Source organism: Enhydra lutris, unplaced genomic scaffold, assembly GCF_002288905.1.
Source record: "Enhydra lutris kenyoni isolate GAN:26980312 unplaced genomic scaffold, ASM228890v2 scaffoldscaffold44, whole genome shotgun sequence".
Lineage (NCBI taxonomy): Eukaryota > Metazoa > Chordata > Mammalia > Carnivora > Mustelidae > Enhydra > Enhydra lutris.
In genome coordinates, this window is record NW_019154128.1 from 10,630,227 (window position 1) to 10,655,421 (window position 25,195).

At 36.3% G+C, this 25,195-nt stretch overlaps 1 protein-coding gene across 3 annotated transcripts in view; it reads left to right on the forward strand.

The window, feature by feature from the left end:
• LOC111155840 (phosphatidylinositol glycan anchor biosynthesis class F) overlaps positions 1–25,195 on the forward strand; it is a 37,216-nt gene that overhangs the window by 4,666 nt on the left and 7,355 nt on the right. For all 3 annotated transcript variants that reach the window (XM_022516259.1, XM_022516260.1, XM_022516257.1), the window contains 2 exons: positions 740–856; positions 15,089–15,197. In XM_022516259.1, the coding sequence (XP_022371967.1) occupies positions 740–856; positions 15,089–15,197 (226 nt within the window). The remainder of the gene's footprint in view (positions 1–739; positions 857–15,088; positions 15,198–25,195) is intronic.

A 25,195-nucleotide genomic window follows, 5' to 3' on the forward strand; every position in this document is an offset into this window, starting at 1 on the left:
CTCTCTATCTACTTGTGATCTCTATCTGTCAAATAAATAAATAAAATCTTTAAAAAAAAAAAAAAATTAAAAAAAAAAAAAAAGCAAGTTCTCAGACCTCAGAAATACTATGGGTACAGCTTCCCCAAGCTTTAGTTTATCTCACTTTCCAAGTGGCTCCAGTATAAGCTAGAGTTGAACCAGTGGTTACAGAGAAAGTTCCAGAGGAACTTCTTCTTCAGGAAGAAAGTTAATTATCTAAAAATGGGGTTTCTTGCAGTGGAGAGTCTCATATAGATTAGAGGGTATTTAACACTTCTGAACTCTATCATTAAAGCCAGATATTTGGGACACTTGGGTGGCTCAGTTGGTTGAGGGTCTGCCTTCGACTCAGGTCATGATTCCAGGGTCCTGGAATGAAGTCTTGCATCAGGCTTCTTGCTCAGCTGGGAGCCTGCTTCTCCCTCTGTGGGCCACTCCCCCTGGTTGTGTGCATGCTCTCTCGCTCTCTCTGGCAAATAAATAAATAAAATCTTTTTAAAAAAAAATTAAGCCAGATATTTGCTAGATCGTTTTTCATAGCTTGTTTTTCAGTATTAAAATTTTTTGTAATTATCATTTTGGTAGGACTCGTGTTACCTTTCAAAGTAAAGTATAAGAAAATGTTTTCATGTTGAATCTATTTAAGTAACCAAGATTATGTAGTGTACATATACCTTTAATGCTTTTAAAAAAATTAATAAAGCTTTTTTTTTTCTAGGTTGGTGTTGGAAACATTTTTATTTGCAGTTACTTTGTCAACCTTTACTACTGTACCTTGTTTGTGTTTGTTAGGGCCAAACATCAAAGCATGGCTAAGAGTTTTCAGTAGAAATGGGTAAGTTTTAATTTTATATTTTAGTGGTGTTTGAAATTTAAACAAGTTAATGTATTTTTCCATTCCTGGATGCTTTCAGATTATTCTATGGGTGTTTTTCAGGACTCTGGTTCTCAGGGATGCCTCAAGGGCCCACCACGGTTGGGAAGTGGGGATAGGGAAGGGGTTGTATTACATTTGAGGGGGACTCAAGCAGGTAGAACTAGAGGCTCCTCCTTCCACTTTAGCAAGATCAGCTCTGCTTTTCTTCTGTATGGGAGGATCCCACTTTGCCTTTTGTTTGAAAAAAGGTTTCCGCTACCAAAAGAAGGCTTTGAGAACCACTCCTCAGGGATGATTTGTCACTGTACTAAAATTGCTACAGATAAATTGCTTCCATACCTCTTATAATGTAGAATTGGGGTCCAAAATCTAAAAATGCTTATTAGTGTAACAACTGTAATTTCTTATTTAGCCTTTTTTGGGGTAAGACTTCTGAGTGCAAGTTATAATTATAAGATTTTATTTCCTTAGCAGCCACGTATAAGTATAAATTCAGCACAGCTAAGTTAAAATTTTAGCTTCTACAAAGGCATTGAAATGGTTCGTATCAGAAATGGTTAAATTGTAAGTAAGAAAGCTGAAAGCTTATTTGGTGCTCATGATTTTGTCCCATTTATTACCCAGTAGCAAAAATTTCTTGAGTTCTTACTCTGTGTTCCATGCTGTGCAGGCTTTGTGTGGATTCTGAAATATTAGAATCCACACAAGAAGTTGTATGGTCAAGAGACAAGAATAAAACGAACAAACAATATGAGATTAAAATTGTGTAAATCAGATAGTAAGTGCTATTAGAACTCAGAGGGGTAGGAAAGCTGGAAGGGGAATGATCTGTAAAGGATTCGGATCGGGAGTGTGAGATTTGGTGAGATGAAGGGAAAAGGGAAAGACATCCGTGATAAGATAATGAAGGAAGCTATAGAAACTGAAGGGAAAGTGATAGTTTTGTAATTTGGAAGGGAACAACCAGTATAGTACAGAGGATGCATGCTGGCTATTAGCTAGGGTCCATAAATTACTGACATTTTCCTTTTGAAATGAATATTGTTTCCCTGCAGAACTGTCTTCTGATATTGATAAGGTCTCTGAAAACAAAAGTGCAGTCATTGAAAACTCTTTCCCACATTGTTACCTTAGTATTCCTAAAGGCATTCATTTCTTGTAGCATTTTAGTTTGAAATTGTTAAGCAGTGAAAACCAGTAGAAACATTATAGATTTGGATTGGTGATTTATCCAGCTTTGAACTGTATTTCTGATAATGGTATATTTGGGGGAACATTATCATCTGATTCTGATTGTGCAGTTAGTTCTGCCATAGTATGGCATGTGCATTCCTAGAAATCCCTGCACTATGCAAAATTGGACACTAAAAAATACAGAACTTATGGGAAAGGCGGAATTGAGGCATAAAACTCAAAAAACTCTGACAACTCCTAAAAAAGATAGGAACTTAATAAAAATGGTAGTATAGTTTTATACATGTTAAATAGTTAAGAAATAGATAAACATTATAATGAATATGGTCCTTTTCCTTGGGAAAAAAACAAACAAACCTGAAATTTGCTTTTTGGGAGTAGCGTGGGAAGAGTTGCCACTCTTAAGTTATTATGAAGTCGTAAAGGAGGGTTGTTAGAAATCTGATGGGAAGTTAAGGACTGGATGTGGGAGGTGTGACTCATACACATGAGGGAAACTAAGGGAGCTGGGAGCTGGGGTTTGTTTTGTTTTGTTTTTGTTTTTGTTGTTTTATGTTTCAATTTTTTATTTAAATTCCAGTTAGTTAACATATAGTGTAATATTAGTTTCAGGAGTAAAATTTAGTAATTCATCACTTACATACAGCACCCAGTGCTCATCACAAGTGTTCTCCTTAATGCCCATCCCCCATTTATCCCCCCAACCCTGCCCTGCCCACATCCCCTCCAGCACCCCAGGGAGATGGGTTTTTTTAAAGTAGTATTGAGATAAAATTCAAAGACCATACACTTTGCCTATTTAAAGTGTACAATTCAATGGTTTTAATATATTCACAAGAGTTTTGCAGCCGTCATCACAGTAGAGTTTAGAATATTTTCATCACCTCAAGAAAAAAACTTCATACCCTTTAGGTATCACTTCCTTATTCCCTCTCCCCCAGCCCTAAGCAACCACTAATCTCTTTACTGTTTCTGTAGATTTGCCTGTTACGGACATTCATAAAAATGTTATCATATAAAATGTGGTATTTTGTGATTAGCTTCTTTCACTTACCCATAATATTTTCAAGGTTCATCTGTGCAATAGTTCATTCCCTTTTATGACCAGGTAAGATTCCATTGTGCGGCTGTATACCACATTTTGCTTATCCATTCATCAACTGATGGACATCCGCGTTGTTTCTACGTTTTGCTATTATGACTAAGCAGCTGTAAGCATTTGTATACAGGTTTTTGTATGGACATAATGTTTAGAGTTTTTTGAGTCTGTGCTTAGGAGTGGAATTTCTGGGTCTTATGATAACTTGTTTAATCGTTTGAGGAACTGCCAGTTTTCCAAGGTGGATGCACCATTTTACATTCCACAGCAGGGTATGAAGGCTCCAGTGCTCCTGCGTCCTTGCCAACAGTTGTTATTATCTGCCTTTATGATTATCGCCATCCTAATGGACCTAAATTGTTATCTCCTTGTGTTTTTTATTTCCATTTCCCTACCAGCTAATGATGTCAAGCATCTTTTCATGTGCCTATTAGCAATTACATATCTTCCTTAGAGAAATATCTCTTCAGATCCTTTGGTTATTTTTGAATCGGGTTATTTGTCTTTTTTTACTATTAAGTTGTAAGAGTTCTTTATATATTCTAAATACAGATCCTTTAGCGTTTACATGATTTGCACATTCTTTCTGTGGGTTATCTTTTCACTTTCTTCATTGGGTCCTTTGAAGCACAAATGATTTTAATTTTGATGAAATCTTATTTATCAGTTTTTGTCTTTTGTTGCTTGTGCATCTTTAAGGATCCTATCTAAAAATCCATTGCCAGATCCAAGGTCATAAAGATTTACTCCTACGTTTTCTTCCAAGAGTTTTATAGTTTTAGGTTTACGTTTGGGTCTTTCATCCATGTTGTATTAGTTTTCATATACAGTGTGAGGTAAGGGTCTACTTTCATTCTTTTGCATGCAGCTCACCAGTTATCCCAGCACCTTTTGTTGAAAAGGCCATTCTCCCCCTTTCAGAGATTTTGGCATCCTTGTCAAAAATCAGTTGATCATAATTACATGATCTTTCATTGTTTTTCCATTGACCTATTATGTCTACCCTTATGTCAGTACACCACTGTTTTGATTATGTGATAGATGTTTGGGGGATGTGCACATTTTATGTGTTCATACACTGCTAAGTGCCATTGGGTGAAGTTTTTATGTGTTCACTTAGTGTTTTTCAGGTGAAATTGCTCATATTATTCCCTAATATATCAGTCAAACTGGAACAAATTTGCATGTTCAAAATAAGCATTATAGCAGAACTGGCAATATATATAAATGCCTAATATTTTAAAATCGAAAAAAAATCAAACTTCAAAACTTGAGAGAAACAGAGAAACTACCCTTCTCTTAGTAACTTACCACAAATTTAATATGTATATATTTTCTAATTCTGCTTTAACCCTATTTCTACATTTAGCCTGAAGTATACCTTGCAGCATGCCTGTTATTTTCTGCTGGGTTAAAAAGAGCTTTTTAAAAAATTTATTATACAATTCAACTTTTGGATACTTTGAGATTTGCAGAGTTAATTTGTTGTCACCTTGTTTTCGTACCTATTGGCACTTTATCCCTTCTCAGAAGGATCTATAACAAAGTAAAACTAAAAATTATAGGAAGGGGAATACCATTTTCCGGCTAGCAAGCAAACTGACAAAGATCTGTGAGTTTCATAATACATAGTGTTAAAGGTTTAGGGAGGTGGTGCCAGTGGGAATACAGATTTGTTCAAGCTCTATGAAGGGCAGTTTGGTAATATCTGTAAAATAAGAAGTACCCATCTTTGACCTAGCAGTGCCACTTCTAGGATCTTACGCACTAGGTATATTTTCATACCTACAAAATATTGAATGTGTAAGATTACTCATTGTAGCTTTGAAAACAGCTTAAATATCCTTTAATAAGGGGTGGATTATGTTCAATTTAATGGAGCTAAAAAAACAACAACAACCCAGCCATTTCTTTATTTACTGATATGCTGTTAAGTGGAAAAAAGCATGGTGAAGAAAAGTATGTAGGATGCTACCATTTACGTAAAAAGTGGGCAGGAGAGAATAGATACACCTGTGTATCTTTGGAAGAATACATGAGAAACTAATAAAAATACTGGTTATCTCTGGGGAGGGTGTCTGAGAAACTAGGGGACCAGCTCAGAAGACTTTGCACCAAATAACTACCCTTTGGTGTCTTTTGAAATTTAAACCATAGTAATACACTACCTAGTCGAAATGAAAATTATAATAGGTTAGGTTTTGCCAATATTAAGCTTATTTGGGGGGTGTGGAGAGTTAGGCCTGTATCAAGAAGTTTTTAGATTTCTTTTATGCCACCTAAACTTCAGTAGACTGCAAAAATAGCCTTTGAAAATTTCTAACGTGCAACAAGATAATAGCTCAGTTGCTGGAGGTCTATAGCTAAAAACAATCAATTTGTAATATGAAACAGTTAACATCACATAGGGAGGGGCATGAAATAATAATATGCAAAAGTAACAACTTTTAAAGCATGTTCATGTGTCTTTTTTTTTTTTTTTAAGATTTTATTTATGTATTTGTCAGAGAGTAAGCACAGGCAGACAGAGTGGCAGGCAGAGGCAGAGGGAGAAGCAGACTCCCTGCTGAGCAAGGAGCCAGATGTGGGACTCGATCCCAGGACACCGGGATCATGACCTGAGCCGAAGGCATCCGCTTAACCAACTGAGCCACCCAGGCGTCCCAAGCATGTTCATGTGTCTTATAGCATTTAAATTTCACAGCAGTCTGGTAAGCTACTTCTGTTTTCACAGTGTTCTAGGTGAAGATACTAGAAAGCTGACAGGTTTAGGATTTGCCCAAGCCCTGGAATAGCCAGTAAGCAGTAGAGCTGGGACTTGAATGCAGATCATCTGATAGGACAGAAGCTTCTAGAAGACCACACTGAGGGTCAGAAAATGAACTCCTGCCCTCTCTTTGTAGTGGCCCAAGTGATCTTAGAGAAGCTATTCATTTAACTTCAGAGATCCTCATGTGTAATACTGTTAGAAGAATACTAATAAACACTTCGCAGGGTTGTTATCAGAACTGAGTGAGATAAATGAAATCAAATAGCAAATGCTTAAGAAATGTTTGTCAAATGGATTAACAAATGTCAGGGAGCATTTTTATATTTCATTCTTCCAATCCTGGCTGCTGTTTGTCTTAGTACCTCTTCCTGGCTTAGGTAGCAAACCAAGGAGTACAGGGCACGAACAACCATGGAGAAAGAGGAAATTTTTTCAGTTGGTTTAATGTAAAATTAATTTGAGCTTTGTCATGAGAAAGCAACTTAAGTCTTCATGTCTCCACCATCCCGGGGGATAGTTCAGTTTCTTCCCTAGCATTTTTATCACACTTTAAGAATTTCACATAAAAAGCATGTCAAATAAATTTTGAATGAGTTAAGGGAACAGTTAATTTGATAGGTTAACTTGTTTAATGTTAGTGTTGGTCTTCTTAAATGTTCACCGTTAGGCAAAAATATTTTTAAAATGCAAAGATCTGGTGGTTCTGAAGTGATAATACGAAATACTCACGCAACTTGTATATTATTTCAGAATTGTCCCAGTACACAGTTAGCATTATTTATATTGAGTCACAACTTTGGTTTCAGAGAATTGGAGGTTATACTAACATGAATAATACATTTTGTTTCTACTCAATAATTATTTACAACAGAAATTAAAGTTCTGATTTGAACTCCTTATGCTCTAGTTCTAATTCATTAAAAGTTGATAAAATACTTTGATTAAAGATTTTAGGGCTTTAAATATTTTTATCCTTTATTCTGTGTCTTAGCCTATAAAATACAGAAGCGTTTTTTTGTTTTGTTTTGGTATTACTGAAATACGACTAAAATGTTCAGAACGAACAGGACAGTCTTGCTCGGTATGGAATCAGTATAAGTGTTTTATACTTTTCTATGCAAAATAAGTACTATATCCAAATTATTTATTTATTTGCATGATTAATATTGAATAGATGATAACCCAGTGAAGACTGAGAAATATAAAAGCTTTGATCCTGAGAACTGTGTAGGAATTCTGTCCCAAGAGTTCTGTTGCTGTTGAGATTTAATACTTAACTAAATGACATAAATGACACTATTTTAACAAGACTTTTCCTTAAAGTAAATAATGAAGTTATTCTAGATTTAAAAAATACAAAGGAATGCTATTTTAAAGAAACCTGAAGGTAGAAAAATAATTTGGTCTCTTAGCTTCTGCCAACTTCTATTTGGTATTTATTACTGATCATACTTAATGTGTACTAGCATAATTCAGTTTGTTACCTTGTTGTTATAATTATTGTGGGTTTTTTTCCTTTTCTAGACTTTCTTACAAAAGAAAGTAATATTCTGACTACCTTAAACCTATATTTTTCATTGGAGCTTGCTTTTTGATTTATCAGTTCTTTTATGCTGTTTTTGGCATGTTTTAACTTAGGATCTGACCATTTTGGTGAACTGAAAAACTTGAATTTCTGAATAGGTTCCTGAATTTGTGGTTATCTTGCCAAGGTCAAGATAGTAAGACCTGTTTGTTTAGACAAAGACAGCAGGCATTTTTGGTCATCTTTCATGAGAATCTATTTTATGTTGAAAAAACTACCGAGGACATTTAAAATGACCAAAAATTTATACATTATTAAAAAAGGATAATTTAGCCATGATAAGGGTATGAAAATTTAGTGGCAAAGAGGCACTGGTTTTAATATTCATTCAGTAGGGGAGTCAAGTTCTGTAAAATATCTCTAGCCACCAGGAGGAGTTATGTGGGGTCTCCTTTTCAGATGAAGAGCTGAATAGTTAAAAGATCAGTTCCATTTGAAGAAGCATTATTTTGATGACAGCCTATCTAAGCCACAGTGCTCACTGTTAGCTACCCCAGGCACCTGATACAATGTCTAGAACATAGTAAGCATTCAGCATGGACTATTTCAATTAATGTTTGATAGGATGAATTTCAGTGGAGGCAAATAATATGGACAGTTACTTGGAGCTCATTGTTATGAAGATTGATCTGTAATACTGTTTCAGTTTTCAAGTTTGTCCACAGGGTGGTGAGCCATTTATTCTAGTCTCAGCCCTCTTGACTATGTATACATTCCTTAACTAAAAAAATTAACCCCAGAACATAGAATTTAGATGACTTTGTCATGGAACCTTACAGAAGGGGAATAAACCAGTGTCAGTGCTGCTATAAATTAGTTAATAGAAAAGAATTTATTTTTTATCTTGTTTATTACAAAAGAATATATAGTGTAAAAACGCAAATAATAGAAAAATGTAGAAGGCTGAAGATCCTATAATCCTATCAGAGAAGCAGCCATTGCGACAGATTTTAGTCTAAGCTTGTCCATGTGTATCACATATTTGCAGTTTATACTATCACTGCTTTATAACTTCTTTTTTAACTTATTAAGAACATTGTTAGCTGTATGTGTGTATAATCTATCTCTTCTTGAGTAATGTCCTCAGTATATCTTCATCCTTAAGTAAGAATACTGCCATTTACATTGGTTTCAACAATCGGGAAACTGATTATCTGACAGATAGAGAGTGTATGGTTCTAGACACAGACAGTCAAAAGTGTAACTGTGCTTCTCACAGTCTCCTTGTTCTTAGCCTCAGGCTGTTAGTGAGATGGCAGCAACTCCTGGCCTTTGAGCCTCCCTAAGCTAATCACTGGGAGAGAGCATGGAATCACCATGATTTAGTTAGTCTGATCATCAGGGGTGAGATGAATGTTGAGCAAGCATCCCCTGTACCATGGTTTATTTAATTTCCTACTGAAGATTATTTTCAAGTTTTCAGGATTTTAAATAATGTTATTCTGACATCTCTGTACCATATAATTTTATATACTTGTACAATAGTTTCAATAGACTAGATTCCTGGTGTGGAATTCCTAGATCAAAAGAAGTTGACAGAGACTGCCCAGCTAAAGTTTTGATTTGAAGAATATGAACTTAACCTACCAATAGAGTGCTCTTTCCCTAATTCCCAGTCAGGGCTGTTTCCTTTTTAACAATTTATGAGGGCTGCTGCCTGCTGGGCTCTGCCAAGGGGCCAGACTGCTACCACTGTAGCTTCATCTGATTTCTAATGGGATGCATAAGCTCTGGTTAGAAATTTTTGGAAGTTTGATCTGTCGAGCAATTTATTAAATTTCAACAGAATATTACTGATTAAATTCCACAGATAGCATTTCCTTTATGTTGCCTCCCTGCCTCCATTCTTTTCTTCTGCCTCAGGTTGCAGAAAACTGAGCAGCAAATAACATCCAATCCTCAAATGCAGCTTCAAGACAGGAAAAATTGGTGCTATTTAAGTTGGGAAGACAGTTTTAAAGATAATTCACTCATTGTATCTGAGCAAATATGTAGCGTGGGCAGTGTGCCCATGCAAAGTGTGAGCAAGATGAAAAGAAATGGCATGGCAACCCTAAAAACACATTGTATAATAATAAGAAGAAAAAGGCACGTGGAAGACCAAAGAATCCAGTCTGGAAGAAAATAGTACCCAGGGGAAAAAAACAAACTCTACACGGTTTATCATAGAAAAGTGTCATTAAGAGCATAAATTCAATAAAAGCTCAAAGATAAGATGATGAAAAAAAATGAGGTGGAGAAGGAGATTGCAGAATTAATGAAATAAAATGAGAATCCAAACCACACCACCATAGGTCATAAATTAGAAACAGACAAATTAAGAAATCAAGTTCTAGCTTGGAAGAAAGGTTTGAGCCAATCAGAATGAAAGAGGGAAGAATAAAGCAGTTAGAAAAGAAATGATAAATGCAGAGAACAAAGGAGATGAATTTAAGACTAACTACTGTTCCTAAAATAACAAAACAGGAAGTAATTCAAAATTCGATGGAAGTCAGCTTCCCCAAATGAAGGAATCGTGCAGTTTGCACATTAAGGGGACTCACTACATTAAAAAAAAGGAGTTGCAAATTAGGGTTACAGTGAACAAAATAGGAGCACTATAAAAGTAATATAAGCAATAGAAGTTAGACAGCAGAGGAAGGGAAGATGGAGTAAATACAACTCTACCCCCACCTACTCTGGCTGGCCCCAGATCCTACAGCTGTTTGGTACAGTCTCTTCAGGGAATGGGGATTAAATGAAATTCTACGTATTGAATGATGAATCCTCACATGCCTAGTCCTTTTCACTCCTTTGGCCCAGAATACTGACAGCCAGGCTAGGCAGGGTATAGAAGCACTTTCAGGGAAAAAACGGCACAAAAGAAAAACCTACAGTTACTGACATTTGAGGGTTCTCTGAAAGGCAGGGTTCCTATTCACTCCCTGGTACAGTGAATCCCACCAGGAGACTCGTGCTGCTCATGTACAGTGAACATCTAGTCATCTGTTTAGTGTGCTTCTTTTTTGTTGTTTTTTTTTTTTTAAACATACCTTTATTGAGATACAACTTCATACCATAAAACCCACCATTTCAAGTATACAATTCAGTGGTTTTTAGTATAGACACAGCTTTGTAACCATCACCACAACCTAATTTTAGAACATCTTACCATGCCAAAAAGAAACTTCGCCCATGAGTAGTCCCCCTCCTACCCACCCTGGCACACCCCCTCACCCCCTTCCCAGGCAGCCACTGAAATACTTGCTGTCTCTCTAGATTTGCCTGTTCTGAACATTTCATATAAAATATTTTACTTTTAAGTAGAATGAGAAATGAACAATCACTAGGCGTTTCAGGCACACCTCTAACGTGAAATGCAGAAATGAAAACAAAAAAGAAACTCGGTAGAAACAAAGGTGATATAAAAACCAGAAGATAATTCTAAAAATGTCTTGTTTTATATCCGTAAGACATGAACAGGAGACAGTCAAAAGGAATATTCAGGGAATAAGAAGGCTCTTGGAAATTAAAAAATAGGAGAGAAAAAATTTCAACAGAAATAGAGACGAAAAGTTAAAAAGTTCCTTTAATTAAACAGAAAAGGTAAAAATATGGAAAATGGATTAAAAGGTAAAAAAAAAAATCAGAGGGTTAATTTCAAATGGTAGTATTCTCAGCAAAAGAGTAAGAAAAAGACAATCTTAAGGGATCTGGGCAGAAGAAGCAAGTCTTTAAAAAGAAAATGCCAAGAACCAAAAGACTTGACATTATTGATTAAGAAGGCCCATGGGTTTCCAGCGTCCTGGCTGAGAAAAGACACCCACTCCAAGACATAGGGTTGTGAAATTTTAGATAACCAAGAGTTAAGAGAAAATTCCAAAGGCTACCAGAGAGGACAGTGAAGGGAGGAACATCTTACCTAGAGAGGAGTGGGAGCCAGAATGTCTGAACTTTTCATGTGGGAAACAGAAAATAATGGACCAATCCCTTCAAAATTCTGAGGCAAAATGATTTCCAACAGTTACGGTCAAGTCCTTTTTAGACTTTAAACAATTTTTAAAATCTATTTTACCCTTTCTCAGGAATCTACTGAAGGAGGTACTTTAAAAAAAGGAAAGAAAAATGAGAGTATAAGGAAGTCTTGGGAGTTTAGGAAGGAGGACACCAAAAAGCATTGAGAGAGGCAAAGGGAATTCACAGGATAATGGTGTAGGGAACTTACAGGACAGCAGCTATGCCTAAGGTCTAGAGAGCGGCCAGTCCATCTGGGAGCAGGTAAGGTGCCTCCAAAAAGAAAGACAGAAGGAAAACAGAGCACAAACAAGTATTTAGAGGTGATGTTTAGTTTCTTTGGAATATTTGAGGATGGTTTAGTGACAGGTACATAAACAAATGGAGGATAAAACGAGGCAGTTCTTAACATCCAAAGAACATGAAAAAATTACTATAAAAAAAGAAATGTGACTGGTTTACTGTGTGGTTCAGCTGTCATGAACGTTTTCATGACCGTACTGATGTAGATACTTTGCTGTTGATTCAGCCGAGAGGAAATGTTACCATGCAGGAAGGGATGGTGATTCAGGGAGAGATGAGTATGTGTTGATGACAGGCTTGTGGGGAAAGGGTACTATGTCCTCTCCTTCCAGGGTAGAAAGCAGGGAGTAACTACATCTTGAAAAGTCTATACCTAATGTATGATCTTTACATTTTGAGGTACATAGAAGAAACAGTGAAGAGTTTACAGTGTCTGCCTTGGGAGCAGAAATCAGGAAGGAGTAGAGAGGGATGTAGGGAGGGATTGGTAGTAGGTGTCATCCTCTGATTGTGACCTGGGACCTTGAAGGTGTTGATATGTATTATGATTTTGATGAATATTAAATTTTAATTTTACAAAGATATGTTACAGAGTTTTTCTATTTTTAAAACTAGGTCTTAGGTCCATTTTTAAAAATATTTATTATGTGTAAGATCATAAACCTCTTTGGATGCATCAAACAAAATAGAGGATAGCTTCTTATGTGTTTGCACATTTTGTAAATGATGGCCTCAGTGTGCTATAAAAATGAAAAATGTGCTGGCATGGATCTTGCCCCTTAGCCCAAGGAACTCGGAGCTTAGATGTTAGATAAACCATGTACCGGACCCTTGTTGAAGCATAGCTCTGATCATATCTCCCTTGATTTAAAACCTTCAGTGGCTTCTTTAGTGTGACTTTTCAGGTTTTTCCAAAATCCTAACCCTAAATCTACCCCAATAAGATACTGCTTCACACCCACTAAGGTGGCTGGGATCAGTAATAACAAGAATTAGCAAGGATGGGGCAAAATTGGAATCCTTACACATTGCGAGTGGCAATATAAGATGGCTCAGCTGCTTTGGAAAACAGCCTGGCAGTTCCTTTAAAAGGTTAGACATAGTTGTCATATGACCCAGCAATTCCTTTTCTTACTGTATCCCCAAGAAAAATCAGAACATATGTCCACACAAAACTTGTGTGTGACTATTTATAGTAGCATTATGCATCGTGGCCAAAAAGTCAAAACAACTCTAATGTCCCAGGAAGTGATGCATGGGAAAAATAAATGTGATTGTATCCATATAATAAATTATTATTTGGAAATAAAAAAGGAAGTATGCTGCAAAGTGGATGGATCTTGAAAACATTATGCTAAGTGAAAGAAGCCAGTCACAAAAGACGATGTATGATTCCATGTATATGAAATGTTCAGAATAGGCAAATCCATGGAGACAGATAGTAGATTAATGGTAGCCTAGGGTTGGAGGGAAGGGAAAATGGGAGTGATTGGTAACGGGTAAAATGGTGTCGTTTTGGGATGATGGTTGCGCAGCTGTAAATGCACTGAAAAACATTGGTTTGTGCACTTTAAACGTGTGAACTGGGGAAAGGTTATCTGGGGCAGATTTTCACTGTATTCAGCGAAGATGTTATTTTTAAAAATCCTAACTCTGACCTACTTTTCCAGCCTTGTTTCGTCGTCTTCACTCAGCCTCAACCAATCTTACTTTCCTTCTTTCTACCTGCAGTGCGAGGCTTTCTCCAGTTCATCATGCCCACATGCCACTGGTTCTTCCAGTTCTGGCGCAACTTCCTCTTCCACAAAATGGAAGAAGTAAACCCCTCCCAGCAGAAAGTAAACCTGGCTCTCAACCTCTCCCAGACTTTATGTCTCTAGACACATTATGTATTGCGACATACAGGAGTTGTGTGTTAAGTGAAAACTAGCCAACATTTGACGGCCACAGATGGTCAAAAATAACCTAGGAAATCCTTTAAATTGTCCAAACAGTACAGTTACCTCTTTACGTTAAACTCATCAGTTTTTTTTTTCCCCTCCGAGATTGAAATGGCTCTCTTGTTGAATGCTGGCTAAAGAAATTGACTTGCATTTTTAGGTATTATATAAAATAAAAAAGAACAATAACAATTGCCTAGAAAGTCATATGAATTTGGACCTATGGCAGTTGGCTCTAATCTTCTTCCAGAAAATCGATTTCAAGAGCTGAAGTTCTTATCTTTTGTAGGATGGGGGAGGGGCAGTAATGAGAGAGACAGTTGATGGAGGGATTGGCTTATGAACTGATGTGTCATTTGGGGCTACTTTAATTCAATGTATATTTTACGTGTCTGGCCTGTTTCTAATGAAAGAAATCCTCTAACAAACAGATGTCTTCAGTAATTCCCACACTTGCTGGAAAAAACTGCTTCTCATAAACTTGATAATAAGTCAACCTTGCATTTTAAACAACTGAATATTTGGAACCCGATGTACTACGTTGTGGTGGGGTTTTACTTTTCTGTAACCAGACTCATGCTCCACACGGCTGAGTGGTCACACTCTGAGGAGCAGAGAATGGCAGAATTGTCTTTTCACCTTTATGTTCTAAGATACACACTTAATAAATAAGAATGGTAGGCGAAATTGCTGGATCTTTTGAAATCTTTTGTTCTTTCTCTATCCTTTGTTCTTTCTCTATCCCTCCTCCACCAAATAGAGTTGATCTGTTTAAATGAAATGTGCCATAGGAAGGACTAGTTGAATAAGTGATGGTCGCTCCATGTAATGGAGTACTAGTATAGCTGTTAACAAGGCAAAACAAAATAGCAAAACTGGGTTTATAACATGATGCATTTGAGTTTTGATAACGGATGTATACATCTATGCATATATCATTCCAAACATATTTGTGCATGCATAAATTATTATTACGTCTGGAAGGATATGTACTCTGTTGGTAATCACAGCTGCTACTGGGAAGAGGAACCAGAGTTGATAAGGGTGGGAGGAAGACTTAGCTTTCATTGCAAATGCTCTTTCCAATTGTTTGACTCTCACCATGTGTACATACTACCTTTCCAACTGAAAAACATTTATATCATCTTCCTAATTGGTTGTTAATAGTTCAGGGTTAAGTAGATGTCAATTCGAGCTGGTTGTTAAATGAACAGAACCTGTATGTGTAGTGTTATTGGCACTACTTTTTGATTCTCTAGCAGCTAAGAGAGATACCACCAGTGATTTACATATTTGTGTTTTACAGAGTTACATCCATTTGGGAGAACAGTCTTCAGATCACTACAATTTCTAGCTTTATAGGAACATGGCTTGGAGCCTTTCCTATTCCACTCGATTGGGAGAGACCATGGCAGGTTGGTTTCAGCTGCTTAAAGCAACAAAATAAACGGACAGTGATGGTAAAACTGATGTAGCTAACCAGTATGTCTGTATAAATTGTGTTGTTGGGTTAAGCAGGGATCCAGTTCCCTCTGTCACCGTAATCTAGGTGATTTCGTACTGGCCCCAGGGCCCATAAGCATCTGGATCAGCCCTGTTCTGTCTTCCAGGCACTGTTTTCTACATGCGTGGGTGAATAAATAAGCATTAGCTCGTGATATTTATAGGAGTCTTTAAAAAACAGAATAGAAGTTATAGGAATTTCCTGTTTTCAACTTTGGTACTCATTGCCTTTGTGGTCTTAGATGCATATCTTCTTAATTTGATTTATGGCCAAGTTGAATGTTGATTTTGAAGTATTTTTTAAAAGCATAGAGCAAAGTCGGTTTTGAAATAGGGGTACGTGATGTTGAAGGAAGCTCATGAACATCAGGTTTTTTTATTTCCAATCACAGTAGGATATAGCTAATAAGCTAGATAAAGCACTATGAGGTAAGTGTTCTTTTTATTCCCATTTTACAGATGAGGAAACTGATTCCTAGAGGATATGTATTATTTCCAAGATCACTGAACTAGTAATGAATATATCTTTGTCTTCATTTTTAGTGACTTCTATAGTATGCCATTACACAGTTAACCCTGAATTTATTTAACAGATTCACTACTGATCATTTAGGTTATTGCTGGTATTTCACTATTCTAGATAGTGCTGGGATAGATAACTTTGAATCTATATTTTCATGCATTTTTCAATTATTTTCTCAAGATAATCTCCCAAGTGGAATTGTAGTATTAAAAACTAAATATACGAGTGAAACAAGTCAAGCAGAGAGAATCAATTTTCATATGGTTTCACTTATTTGTGGAGCATAACACGGAGGACATGGGGAGATGGAGAGGAGAAGGGAGTTGAGGGAAATTGGAGGGGGAGATGAACCATGAGAGACTATGGACTCTGAAAAACAATCTGAGGGTTTTGAAGGGGCAGGGGGTGGGAAGGTGGGTGAGCCTGGTGGTGGGTATTATGGAGGGCACGTACTGCATGGAGCACTGGGTGTGATGCATAAATAATGAATTCTGGTACACTGAAAAGAAATTTAAAAAATTAAAAATTTTTTTAAATTAAAAAAAACTAAATATACTTTCTTTTTTCAACACAAAGAACATGGTTTTCCTATAACAAAGACAGTATGTATTTATTTAGAAAATTTAAGCAACATCAGTAATTATAAAGAAGAAAGTAAAAATTATCAAGTATCTAACCACCCAGAGGCAACCCTCATTTCATTTGCATTTTGGTGATAATTTGTGCAGTTCTTTCTCTGTATGTATAACTATAATATAGATGTCATTTTAAACCACCCTGTCCACAGTCACTTCATTGCTAAATCAAAGAAAGACTTTTAAGACTTTACTGTCGGGACTTCTCTGAGCACTAACTCACTGGAAACGCTTTCCCTGCTTGAAACTCTTTTCTTGACTTTCTGCAACAGCTGTGTCCTTCTCCTTGTCTGATTTCTCCTTCTCAGTCTCCCTGTGAGCTTCTTTTGGACCATCTCTTCTTAAAACAGCAGTATTCCCTTGATTTCTGACATCTTTGTTCTCACTCTCCCTGCACGATCTCCTCTGCTGGCCATGGTCGCAATTAAAATATGGCTACTGAAGCCCAAAGCTTTATTTCCTCCCCGTCCTCCCCCGCCCACATACACACTTACAAATGCAGTCGGGTGTTCCTCTTGAGGCTCCATAATCACCTTAAACTTAACATGCTTAATATTTGGCTTTTTCTCTCTCCCCCTGTAACGTAAAGAGCACTCTCATTCACACATTCGCTTGGGTCAGAAACCTATGAGTCATTCTTAATACTGCCTTCTCCTTAACAGCTCAGGTTGAACTGGTCACTGGTCCTTTTGATTTTAGTTTAGTGTTGTTTTGTTTTGTTTTGTTTTGTTTTGTTTTTTTCACATCTCTTGGATCTGTCTTCTCTGCATTTACATTTAATTCTCTAATGTGTACAAGTGTCTCTCATCTCATTTGTGTCTTCCCTGCAACCACTCTTTACATAGCAAAATACACACCTGATCCTGTTGTTTCTCCCGCTCAGCAGCTTCCAGTGACTTCCTCACTGCTTGCCTTGAATAAAGGCAGGAGTCCTTTGGCATAATTTATAAGGTGTGATCTTTCTTCTACTAAGATATGTTGTACGTGTTATTCAGCTCCCAGCTCTTTCATATACTATGTGATTTGAACAAGTTAACTGTAAAATGGAGGTAATAGCAGTTGTGAGGATTAAATGAGATCATTTGTAAGAAATGTTAGCTATTTTAAATTACAGTTACCATTCTTATAAGTCTTTGGAAAATAGTACTGTCATTTCCTTAAGATAAATTCTTAAAGTAGAATTGCTGGAGATGGATTTTCGTGTACTCTTTAATCCCCATCCCCATTTCCCCTATCCCCCCAACTTCTTCCCCTGTGTAACCATCAGTTCTCTATAATTAAGAGTCTGTTGCTTGGTTCATCTTTCTCCCTTTTTTCTCCTTTGTTTTGTTTCTTAAATTCCACATATGAGTGAAATCATATGGTATTTTTCTTTCTCTGACTTACTTCACTTAGCATTCTACTCTCTAGCTCTATCCATGTTGTTGCAGATGGCAAGCTTTCATTCTTTTTTTTATGGCTGAGTAACGTTCCATTGTATATACCACATTTTCTTTATCTGTTCATCTGTTGATGGACACTTGGACTGCTTCCATAATTTGGCTATTATAAGTAATGCTGCTATAAACGTAGGGGTGCGTGTATCCCTTTGAATTAGGGTTTTTGTATTTTGGGGTAAATACCCAGTAGTGTGAGTCCCAGATCCTAGGGTAATGCTATTTTTAATTTTGGAGCAAAGCTCCATACCGTTTTCCATTGGCTGTGCCAGTTTGCATTCCCACTCACACTGCATAAGGTTCTTTTTTCTCCACATCCTGACCTACCCCTGTTATTTCTTGTGTTGTTGATTTTAGCCATTGTGACAGGTGTGAGGTAATACCTCTTTGTAGTTTTGGTTTGCATTTCCCTGATGATGAGTGATGTATATATGTCATTTTTAATCTTTTTTTTTCCGTCAGCTGTATGTTATGGAGCTCACTCCTTGTCAGTGAAAATTTACATACAAGTAATATTCCATTATTTGAATAAAATCATATATCAGTTTATTAATGAATATTTAGATTATTTATAGTTTCACATTTATTGATTTACTATAAATTATGGTGATTATCATATTTAAACATAATCTTTGCATATTTGTCCAGTTTTCTCAAGTATAATTCCTAGATGATAGCTGGGTTAAATCTTTGATATGTATCTCACTTTCCAAAGGCTTTTAAGGGATTTGGATTATATGTCTTGCACTAAATGCCTACTCTTAAGTCCATTCTTTGTTCTATTAGATGTCATGTCTCCTAGACAGACAGGTTGTTCTTTTACGTTCGATAAGTCTGGTGGGTTTGCCTTTCCCTGTAATAGTCCTTTATTGTATGTTATAGAAATCCCTGGAGGTTTGGGGTATCGCTAATACCTTTCTCAAGGTTTTTGTGCTGATAAAGGTATCTTTTATACTGGGAGATGCAGATCTGTTTGTACTCAAGTTACCATCTTACGGAACTTAATTTCATTCAGTAGTGTCAGTGATTTCTAAATCGGAGCAGGATAATCAGAATCATTAGATAGTACATATAGAAAATTGTGTTTTAACCTGCATTAGATTCATTACTTTCAGATATATGCAATTAAGTCTAAATACAAAGTATTGGTACATAAAGCACCATGGGCTGCAACTTTAGTGAGTTGGTAAGGTAATGTATGATTAACATGTCAGTTTGCATATACATGGAATGTTTTAGAGTGTAAATGCTTGATATTTACAATATATACAATACAGTGGCTGAATCATAAGCTTATAAGACTATGTAGAAGTAGAAACTGAATTATGGGGAGTAGATGTGCCCAAATCTGGGTTTAGGTTTGCATAGAAAATACATGTGTTAATGATTTACAATCCATTTATCTGTTTTGGATTATTGAGGCTTTTAGCTACTGACTCAGACTTTTCTACCTCTGTGCTTGTTCACAGTAAGAGGTAAGCTGGATCCAAATTGACGGGTTCACTTTTTTTTTTTAAATTAATGTGAAGTTCCCATTTGAATTATTTTTTAAAAAAAAGACTTTCTAGCTAGCTTATTTTTGTAACAAGTATTGGTCTTAAGAATGTTTGATTTGACTGGACTATTACTTGTTCTTTGTCTTTACTGTCAGGTTGTTTTCAGAGTGTTCTTAGTTAATGACCTATGTATTCACTATAACCTTTTAAAAATTATGATACATGATGTTGGTGGCATGATAGAACTAATGTAATCATCTTTATTCATATAATAATCACCTGCCCCTCCCTCTCTCAGTAGTTACTTGGTGATAAACTAGGGAAATGATGAGACTTCTTTGTTTTCCTTCACTTTTTAATTTCAACAAGCAAGGTGTTTTGTTTTGTTCTGTTCTTCCTAAGTAACTACCTAAAGTCAGTACTCGGTGTGGCTCATGATACTGATAGACTCTGCCAGAGTAACAATAAACCTGAGAAAGGAATATGGTGTTACTTCAAAATGGAGATTTTTCTTGAGCAAAATTTCATGAGAAGAGACTACTCTATACTTAATATTATCTAAAATATAACATGTTTAAAGAAGAGATTTTATTTTAGTTCTCTGTTCCTTGTAGCCCAGTACAGATATAATGTTTGTGATAAAGCAAGCTCCTCTGGATTGTGATATGGTTTTATTTATATTCTAGTAGAAGAAACAAGAGTATCCAGTTAAGGATTTCTTCTTTAAAAACACACCACAAACAACCCCACAAAAACTTCTACATGTATTAGTTCAGTTCCCTCTACTTTGAACTCAAATCTGACTCTGTATAAAGTTCCAGAGGCCAAACATAAACTTAAAATGATGTGAGTTCTGTATCTAGCAGTTTCAGGCTTAGGTATTTTTTAAATATCATTTCATCACCAAATGATTGGAAGGCCCATTGAAAATAGGTAATCCCAGAGAAAAAAAAGTTTTTTCATTTAATAAAGGAGTTTTAAATAATTTTAAGTAATGACAAGTGACAAAAGATAGTAGGCATCTCTATAGTTAGAGGAAGCCTTCCCTTTGTAGGAGGCAGCAGGAGGATCTGATTAAAGAGAATATGGTAGGGTGGCTACCAGTAACCTTATTGGTAATTTTTGTTGTCTTTTAAAAAAATATTTGCAAGACATACTCTCTTCCGTGCCATAATTACTTGCCTTAAATATCAGCGAGAAAATAAACATTAAAAATGCCCATAACCCAGATAGCCTTCTTCACTCCCAGAAAATGCTGATTTTTTTTTTAGTTACTGACAAAATAAACATCTGACTGTGGAAAACCTGTGTACATTATAATTATTTGCTGTAACTAAATAGCTAATTAGTAAGTATTTAAGTTCTTACTGTGTACAAAGCATGTATTCAATGTAAGTATAACAGGTATTTTGATATTACACAGGACTGGAATTTAATTATTTGATAATAATTTAGATTCAGACTTAATATGCTCTAAATTTTATAGAATGGTTATGCGCTTTTCATCTGGAAAAATGTCTTATTTCCTTTATCAGAAATAGGCCAGTATTTGGGGCACCTGGGTGGCTCAGTGGGTTAAGCCTCTGCCTTTGGCTCAGGTCATGATCTCAGGGTTCTGGGATCAAGCCCCGCATCAGGCTCTCTGCTCAGTGGGGAGCCTGCTTCCCCCTCTCCCTCTGCCTGCCTCTCTGCCTACTTGTGATCTCTGTCTGTCAAATAAATAAATCTTAAAAAAAAATTAGGCCAGTATTTTATGTTGATAAAAAAAATTAATGGAAGTTTAAGAAATGTTGTTGGTTATTCTGAGCAAAGGAAATTTGCCATGAAGTTTTTAAACCCACTTGTTCTATTACTTGGTAGACAGATAACATGATGATTAAGAGCTCTGGCATCAGATTACTAGGTTCAGATCCTGGCTCTGCCGCTTACTAGTGAGGATTAAATAATATAATCCTTCTAAAGCACTTAGTTCAGAACTTGACACACAGTGACCGCTTAATCAATGCTATAGGCATTTGGGACCTATAAAAGGAGTCATTTAATGACTTTTTAGCATTCCAAAAAAAAATGCAGATTCCATTATTTGGGTTCTCAAAGTGTTAAGAGAGTGCATTGATTGCCTCCTTGTGTCATTTATTCATTCTACCCAAGTCCCTCAGTTGGTAGAGTGGATTGTTTAATTCATCTTTTTGTTCTTTGGTATGTACGGTACTTGGATTTGACATAATTTTCAATTCTGTCCAATATCTACCTCAGATGGCAATAAAAAGAAAATATAAAATGTGTAGATCTATTACTAGGCATGGGGCCTGGCACTGTCCACAGGTAATTTAATCAAAACAAGTGTAGTGCAAGGTGGGGTTTTTTTTTTTTTTTTTAGCTTTATTTTTTTTCCAGTGTTCCAAGATTCATTGTTTATTCACTTTTTAACACGTAAGAATGTCGAAGTGTGGGGAGAGGCATACACATTTTGCTCAGCATTACTGGGCTGATAAAAGGAAGCCTTAGGATCCAAACCTGATTCTTTTCCTTGTTTGAACTCTGAAACATAACTGTTCTTCCTGTCCCTTTTCCTTTTTCTTCCTTCCATCCTTCCTTCCTTCCTTCTTTCCTTCTCTCCTTTCTTCCTTTCCTTTTCTTTCCTCTTTCCTTTCCCTTTTCCCTTTCCCCTTTCCTTTTCTCTTTCGTTTGTTCTCTCTCTCATGGATCTCTTTGGAAAAGCTTGAGTAGTTACTGTATTGCATTTCTTCCTACACATAAGAATTTCATATAAATGCCATGACCACTGTGTTGTATGTATTTTAGACCATAAAATTTAATACGTTTGTAGGCGAGAATTTGAAGTTACTATGCAAAAGCTTTAGTGCCTAGAAAACCCACAACTGCCTTTAAACTCTGGGCTTGAGTGCTGCTGTCTCTAAAATGTTATTGAACCAGATAATCACATCTCTTTTGAGTGTACTTATTTTCTATAAAGTTAAAAAGCAAAATTGATTTTAAAACCTTTTTAAAGCAATTTAAAATTGTTTAAAAATATTTGTACTTATTCCCATAACAGATAATTAAGGCATCGTTATATGTTAAAATCTTTGTTTTCTCTAGTTTTATCAGGTTACAAATTTACTATTTGTGAAAAATGTATATTCATTTTCCAAAGTCACAGATGCTATAGATAATTCTTCCATAAATTGAAGCTAGAGAGCATAAGGATTACTGGAAATATTGCTAGAACGAGGGATAAAACTAAGATCATGCATTTAATTATTGAAGAGTGGCATGTCTTTAGGCTAATTGGTGTTTCTTTTATCAATATATGTATTTTATCAATATAACACTGTATATAGACAGATCAAAATAAGTATTAATTTATATGAATTTTATATGAATATGATTTATGTATCAAGCATGGAAAAAAAAACCCTATAATACTTGACAGAAAATGGTTTTGTATTTTTTTTTAATATTTTATTTGACAGAGATCACAAGTAGGCAGAGAGGCAGGCAGAGAGAGAGAGAGAGGGAAAGCAGGCTCCCCGCTGAGCAGAGAGCCCGATGCGGGGCTCGATCCCCGGACCCTGAGATCATGACCTGAGCCGAAGGCAGAGGCTTTAACCCACTGAGCCACCCAGACGCCCCAGAAAATGGTTTTCTATTTAAAAGGTGGGTTCGTTGTATGGTAACCATGCTGATAATGCTCTGCCAGCAGCGGAAGAACGGTGCTAGCCGGGCTATCATATTTGTACAGTCTTGACCATGTATCGATCTTGACCATGTATCGTCACTTTCGCAAAAACTTCCAGATTGGAGACCACACACATCTCTTCCTAAATCTGTGCTCTAGGTCATGGGAGAGTGTAGAGTGTACCTGGAATGGTGCGGATTTACCACCAGAGAAATGTGTCCAGATGAGTAAATTCATCTCTAATGTACTCCCACACTAAACAATAGCATTTGCTTTAAGAAAATCTAGCAAAACACCTCGCTTACCAACCAAATACAGAGTAAAATATAAATCATCATTTAAAGCCAGTATAAGTGTCAGCAGGCTTTGAAAGATGAATTTGATCTGTCCTGCAACACACATTTGTGATAAGCACAATAAACATTAAAAAGTAGCTTGTGAGAAGTTTAGAACTAGCTCCCTTTTATCTGAAAGAGCCAGTAATCCTAATGACTGTGAGTTGTTCTCACAACTTACACCGTTTCCAGGTTTTCTGGTCTGCAACTACATCAGTTTCCCTGTGGTGTCTGTGACATCATATACCTTTACAAAAATTATAGCACTTATTTTTTAAGAATTTGTCATTTTAATATCCAAAATCAAATAATCTTAGTTTCAATTTAACTGCTTGGTTTATAGTAGGGGCTCAATAGTTTTGAATCAATGGAGTTTGAATGAATAGAGTCATTGATAGACTATTAAAAAATCACACAAATGTCTACAAGTGGTTGGTTTAACCAAGTGGTTGGTTTTGTACTTACACTTCTTTAAATTTGTGAAAAATGACAGCAAGGAGCAGGAATTGCCCTTCCATTCCTGAGGTGAGGCTACATATGATTAACATAATGCAGTGTGTTGTGTGGCTCTTGAGAGTTTTCTCATTAGCTTTATACTCCCCAGACATTCCATGTGAAGGATGGCATGTATTAAAGAGGATTACCAGGACAAGGGAATAGTTCCTACAGAATGTATTCCTACAACATAACATTGCTCATGAATTATTTTATTTGTTCTAAACTGCCACTTCTGATTGTCACCTATTAGTGTCAGTTACTTAAGAAATATACCGGTGATCACATAAGTTTAGTTTTTTCACGGTAAAACATATACAGAATAATAACTGATGCATGGTACTTTACAGCTTTAATAACAAATAGCCCCATATTTTAAGTACAAGAGGGAGTATTACCCCTGTTGTGCACATTGGCAAACAGGCTCAGATGGGTCAGTGATCTGGTCGAGGCCACACAGCCACGTAAGTGGCTGACCTGGCTCCTCAGCTCAGCTCCTTCTCAGTCCACTGATTGTGCTCCTTCCCAGAAAAGCAAAGTAAAGCTTTTAAGTGAAATAGGAGGTGTTTTTAAAAGGAGCCCAATGTTTTTATACATTTGTTTTAAAACTTTCATTGAATATCTGAAAGTAGCATCAGAAAAAATCGTCATCTAATTTGAAATACCTGATCATCATTTTAAGAATCCTGAGATAGCTCGTAAGTTGCCGTACTCAGTGACATACTAACCAGCTGTTCCACGGTCTTGTCGGGAACCTTGTGGGTATCATTTCAGTGACAGTACAAGATTAAAGACCTACCTGCATTTAATACATATTAAAGGAACCAAATACTGTGCAGACTATAATTAAAATAGATTTAAGCCTTTTACTCTCAAGTCACGTAACAAACAAATTACTGAATACATTACTGAAATTGATCCTTAAAATTCTGAACCAAAATATAGAGGGTCATTGTATTACTTTGATCAACTAGAACAGTTAATCAAAATACTTCTTAGGGTTGAATGATGAAGAATACAGGGATTCTTAACCAGGAGTCTATAGATGGGGTCTTTGAGCCCCTAAAATGGTATAATATATACATATAAAATCTATGGATTGTATTTGACAAGAAGAAAACATGAATTCTGTCAGATGTAGTTTTTATTTTTAGTTTTTTGGGGGAGGGGATGAGGCAGAGGGAGAGGGAGACAAGAGATTCTTTAGCAGGCGGGCTCAATCTCATGACCCTGAGATCAAGACCTTAGCCAAAATCAAGAATTGGACGCTTAAATGACTGAGCCACCCATGCACCCCTAGATGTAGCT